Consider the following 6,182-nt stretch of genomic DNA (forward strand, 5'->3'; position numbering starts at 1 on the left):
CAGTCCTTGAATTATCACAATAAGTATCAAATCGATCCTTATTTTGAGGGGTATGATTGGAACCACAGAAAAATGACAACTAAAAAGTTAAAACTGCAATTTTTACCATTTCCATCAAATTGGTCCTTGTACACGTGGCTGTCTTGTTGACACGTGTACAGGACAACACAACATGCAAGATGACACATCATTATCACTAACGAAGCTTATGGACGGAGGGACCATTTTGATGGACGTCTGTAAAATTCAGGGACGAATTTGGCTGATTTTTGAAAATTCATGACCGAAGTTGGGGTATTACTCATTTCTCGTCTAAATAACACAATCGTTCCACTTTTCACCCGAAATCTAGGGGAGATTTGAGGCACGATTTTATCAGTCCCATAAGCTAATATTTTATCAGTTCTTCAAACAAACAAAAAATACTAGTTAAAAAAACAATGGCATTAAAAAAAAAAAATTCAGTTATTGCTGCAGCGATCTATGTCTGTCGATATTCGAATATTTGCCCCCAACTCCGAATCCAAGCAAAAACAAATGCAACTTGACATAAACAATCTACCTTGGTAAAATGGACAGAGGGAGGTACTGTATAATTTAGTGTCATTTGTCCACATAAAACGGTAACACCACATGCATTCATCAAACATGTTACTATTAATTAAATTAAAAACTTCACGTATTCACCATAGTTGTATGTATAAAAATAGTCATGCAAACTAGTACATTCAAGTTCAACTGCGTATTAAACTATGGCAGATAAGGATTTGGATCCTCTCGATTTAAATCAAACATGGATCCAAACCCTCATAGACCATGGTTGACCAGTTTCGTGCATGTTTGGATTGACAATGAGTGACACCATTATTTCGTCGAACTTCAAAAGTGTAACTTTTGCCAAAATTACCGCGGCATACATTGTTTTTTCCCAGGGCCGGCCCTGTGCAAGTGCATTATCAAGGCCCTTGGCACATGGCCTAAAACTTAGAGGGGCCTCAAAATTTGGAAAAAACGAAAAAAAAACTTATACCTACGGCCAAAATCCGTCACTAAATGTCCATTTTCCGTAGATAAAAGTCTAAAAGAGCAATTTTGATGTCAATCATGCATTATCCATAGGTAAATGCTTATTTGTCTGTGGGTAAAAGTCTTTAGATTTTTTTCAGTTATTTTTAAATGAAAAATTGTCAAAATTATAACGGGGCCTCCGAATTGTCGGGGACGGCCCTGTTTTTGCCAAACCTCGGACCAATCCAAACATGCACACCTATTTTAAAAGAAACTCATTGTTGAACAAAAAAATAAATGCATCAACCAGCAACTTAAAGACATCATAGAAAATATAAAACAAAACTTACTGCCATCACCATAACAATTCAACCAATTCCCCATTGAGAAAAACTACTAAATCTGATTAAGCATGAAAGTAGTTCAGAAGAAGATAATTTCAGCTCAAACCCTACAAAATTACAGATATACTATGAAGTTCAAAAGCCAAAACATAAAACCCTATGACATAATGATGGACAATACTAATAATTGAACAAAATCTACTACTGTCTTCAGAAGAAGATAATAAAAATCTGGAGCTGAACAATGAATCTCCACTCTGCACTGTCCTTTGTTGAGGATTCAAACTTCAAAGCATGCAATCAGTTCTTGCAGGCAGCCTCCTGAAGAAATTAAGCGGCACCGATGGAAGCTTATGACGGAACCTCGGATGTCTCAAAACGTAAATTCCGGTCAGAAGGGCCACAACTTGGAATGGAGTCACATACAGTATAGTAGCAGCAAGCAAACAGAAAATCACAAACAGTGCTGTTGCTCTTGGATCACGCCAGCTCAGCAAAGACTGCAGCCTTTCTCCTTGAGTAGCTAAGTCGCCAACCACAGTCTGTATCCTACCAGCTATGCTTCTAAGTCGATCATATCTCATCCGAACAATGTCAGAAGGCCGTGAAGTCGGGAATGTGTCGAACTCTTCATCAAGTTCGTCCGGATGAGCTGAATCAGCGTGAGAGAGCCGAGTGTCCATGTTAGGAGGGTGTCTTGGCCTCCATCTATAGTGCCAAATTCCAATCAGGAAGAGGTAAAGGAAAACTGTTGGTAAGATAAGTTCAGGATACATGACCAATATTATGAACAAGATATGAATCAGAACTGTTGTAATTGGATTTTTCCAGTTGCAAATTTGATCGAACCATTTTCCCGCAGCAATTAGTCCACTCAATACTCCCATGATTCTGAAGAAATTAGCCTTGCTTCTTCTCATACTCCACATGTGGGAACCAACATCAAGCATATACTCAACTACCTCCTTTCTCAGCGGTGGCTCAGCGCGACTCAGCCTCATTGAAACTATCTGAGTAGCTTGATGCCTCAAACTGTCGAGCTGGCTAACGGTCAACGGGTGTATATAGTGCATCTTTGGCAACAGAGGTAGTGAATACATGTGCATCATGTTGAGCAAAGAAGAACAAGTGAACCTCACAGCCAATTGAATTTCACCCATTTTCTTCACACCACTTGGGTGAAGAACTAGGAGTGGATAGGAATGTGTGTACACTCGATCAGTCTCGAGTGTCGAAAGTCGAATCCTTACCTTACCAATCCTTGAATCTTTTGCACCTCCAGCTTTGTCAGGACCATGCAAATGACAATTATCAAATACACCAATTGTAATCACAGTGCAAGGATCAAAAACCTCCCAAGTATATTGCTCATTCCACCTCGGCATAAAGCTATCAATGATTGTCCTTGTTCGAATCCACTTCTGCCCATATTTCGCTACACAATAAGCATCAGTTGTCCCCCTCCCATCTTTATTTTTCATTGGCATCAAACCCTGAGCACTCAATATCCCAACTTCAAGAACACCAATTCCAGATTTCCAGAGCTGTTTGGCCGTTGGGCGAAGATCACTGCTGTAGTGAGTTGATTCATCCAAAACATGATAACCACCTTCTAGACAAACCCTCATGTGAATCCTACTTGCAAATTTAATTTCTTTCTTCTTTTCCCCTTCTACAATGATATGTTTTTCAAGATTAAACCACCTAGTATTCACTGGTTTGTGGTCGAGTCTCCTATCCATAAACTGCAAAGGAATTGCACACCTCCCCAATACTTCTTCTTTGTTCGGAGCAACTCTGTCTTCCACACTCAAAATCAGCGGCTCCTCAAATGGTTCCGCAGCAACGAACATCAAATCCTCGTTCCACAATGGATTGATACTCCTGCTAAGAGAGATTCTAGTCCTCAATGCCTGATTCCCCAAAATAGCCTTCACAAAAACTTCCGGATATCTACCCTTATCAGTTGGCTGTAAGTCTTGTGCCTCAATCACATTAACCCTCAAATACCAAAGCTTAGGAGATAAATAAACTTTCGACCTAATATTTGCAAGAGCATCGGTTCCACTAACAGTCGCGGCATCCGAGTGCCAAGCTTCTGGAAATGCTTCATCAGCCTGTGTACCCATCCAAACAGCAAGCATTAACTCTCCCTTAACCTTATCACCCTTTCTATCCTCCAATCTATACCATTGCGGCGCCAAAGGACTATCTGGGGGAACCCGTTTCGGAACCTCATTCAAATCAAACCACACACGACCAATGAAGTCGTCCTTCACAACATCCTTATCTTTCACAGTAACCTCCAACACCGAGGCCTGAAGCCGATCCTTGGAGAAAGCAAAAACCTGATTCCATTCAGGATTGGTTTTCTTCTCAAAATGCCGAGTAGTTCCTTTATAGTTCCCGAGCTTAACTTCAGCGTACGGATCACAACTTCCGGTAACATCCTTTGAAGGCAAGTCCTTAGCCTTAACAACCCTCACGTAAAGGTATTGCATCTGCTCAACAAGGTCATATGTGCTGGTTAGTTTGTCACCAGAGATTTTTCCCCCTCCAAGATGGGGTTTGGTCTCTTTCAACAGAAAATCTTCAGGCGGTGGCCTCTGCATTTTCGCTGCTCAAACAATGACAGAACGAATTCCAGAAAAATTAAGATGTTGCTGTACAAATCACCAACTTCAGAAGCCTAAAAAAACAACAATATGACAGTCAAACAGCCATTACAAGTTGCCAAATCCAAACACCTAAAATTTTGTGAAAATTAACAAACTATTAAACACCCACCCAAACACCTGACAGATACATGTAGACACCGATAATAATTTAAAAAATATGTATAAATGATTAATGTAAGTATGTAACTACATGTCTCAGTTGCTAAAAAAAACTACATTCCCAGTATCATGTCGAAGTGTGACACCATACCGGGGACACACCTACGATCTGAAGTGTCCGTGTAACATAAATAAAAAAATGACCTAACAAATGAAAATTAAACTAAAAAAATATACAACAAGGAAAAACAGCTTAAACTCAAAAATTATTACTATTAATTAATAGTGATAAAAGCTTAAACACAATAAAAAGTACTAATGACAAACCTAGATCTCTGATTTCAGAGTTCCAAACCAAAAGCTTTCTTTCAAGGCACAAGATCTGATCGTTCAACCTGCAAGTAATAAACAAAAAATAAAGCAAAAATTAGAACTATAACTAAAATACATAAGAGCAGAATATAAAAGTAAAATGCAGCATAATAATAATAATAACAACAATAATAATAAAATGTAACATTTCAAAGGTTGAAACTTTCAGCATTCTGAGATTACGCAATGAGAAAACAAATATGAACACTTTGATTAGTGATCTTCCAATTTCATCAAGTTTTCCCAGAAATATTTGCTAAAAACAGAAAATAAAAAAATAAAAAAAAATGCATACTTTGCGTACCAAACACTATAACTTGTCACACCAAACACACACACAAGAAACTCTAAATCATTACGCAACTGTGCATGTAAAAATCTTTCAGTAAAAAAAACAAAAACAAGTAATAAAAGAAAGAGAGTAATGTTGAAGAAGTGAAAATGGTGAAGGTGTAAAGAAAAGTGAAGAGAGTATACATACCTTGTCAGAATGGAGCTGAGTTCTTTTGAGGCGTGAAAGATTTTAGTAAAGAAAAGCTGAAGCAATGGAGCTGAGTTTCTCTCTCAAGATGAGAGAGAGAGAGAGAGAGAGAGAGAGAGAGAGAGAGAGCAGAAAAAGTGAAATGAGATGAGAGAGAGAAGTGAAGAAAGAGTAGAGAGAGAAAGTTAAAGAACTTGTCTTGGCTCTTGCAACTGACAAGATGTTACTACAATATACCTTTAGTTAAAAAATATTTAAAATCAATTTTCTTCTTCCCTTTGTTTTTGACCGGTAGTTTTTATTTTAAGTGATAAACAACGGATAAATATGTTTATCAACACACAAGATTATCAACACACGTGGGTTGATATGATTGTGTGGTTTTAAGATTTTAGAATGTGTTTATTTCAATGTTTTATAATCAAATTTTCTTGATGTTAATTTATGTAGTTTACTCTATACAAATTTTGTTGTGGCTTTAATGAATCTCCTACCAATGAACGATAGACTCCCAAATTTAATCGATCTTTGAACCATGTACCAAGTTTTCAAAAACAAAAAATCAACATTGTCAATTTAATTAAGTCCTTATGAAAGGCCAATAATTATTTTCTTATAAAATAAATTATTTCATTGTGTTCATCTAAAAAAATAAATGAAAGTAATTTTTTTACGGATACAAAAATAAATTAAAATTTTGATTTAATTTAAAATAATTAAATATAAAAAATCACATCATATGAAAACATATGTTTTCAAGAAAAATTTGGAGTATTAAATGTTCATCTAAAAAATCATTAAAATATCAAATTTTATTTATCTACTAGTCAAACTCATAATTACCATAACATAATTCTTTGACAATTGGTGTGTTAGATAAAAAAATAATATAAGAATAAACAACTAATTTGTTTTTTCATAATTTTTTCTACAGTCACACAAAAAAATAGAAGAATTTTTTTACCTTTTGCATGAAAATATGATGGATTAATTGGATACAAAATTGGGGTTTTAATCTAAGAAAAACAATCACTAAATATAATTATTTTAATTTTTAAAAAAAAATATATTCATGGTTGGATAGGGTCTAGACTCTAGAATAGTCATGTGTGTTTTGGTTTGTCTGGTTGTGTGGGGTTAGGATCTCATGAATCTATGCAAAAAATATACAGAGAAGCTCCTTTTCCTTTGCTTTATTGA

General features: G+C 36.1%; 1 protein-coding gene across 3 annotated transcripts; it reads right to left on the minus strand.

Moving 5' to 3' along the window:
- Positions 1–1,369: 1,369 nt before the first annotated feature.
- Positions 1,370–5,193, minus strand: LOC146955167 (FT-interacting protein 3). Of its 3 annotated transcripts, none has more exons than XM_085720431.1 (3): positions 4,983–5,193; positions 4,457–4,524; positions 1,370–4,041 (listed from the first exon to the last, which is right to left on the minus strand). In XM_085720431.1, the coding sequence occupies exon 3, from the start codon at positions 3,962–3,964 to the stop codon at positions 1,640–1,642; it is 2,325 nt and encodes a 774-aa protein (XP_085576557.1). In that variant the 5' UTR covers positions 3,965–4,041; positions 4,457–4,524; positions 4,983–5,193; the 3' UTR covers positions 1,370–1,639. The 3 variants fall into 3 exon arrangements, with proteins under 3 accessions (XP_085576557.1, XP_085576562.1, XP_085576566.1); XM_085720436.1 differs by having other exon boundaries at positions 4,806–4,999; XM_085720440.1 differs by having other exon boundaries at positions 4,797–4,999.
- Positions 5,194–6,182: the final 989 nt, after the last annotated feature.

This window comes from Medicago sativa, chromosome 1, assembly GCF_051527215.1.
Source record: "Medicago sativa cultivar Bolivia chromosome 1, Bolivia_mono, whole genome shotgun sequence".
Taxonomy (NCBI): Eukaryota; Viridiplantae; Streptophyta; class Magnoliopsida; order Fabales; family Fabaceae; genus Medicago; species Medicago sativa.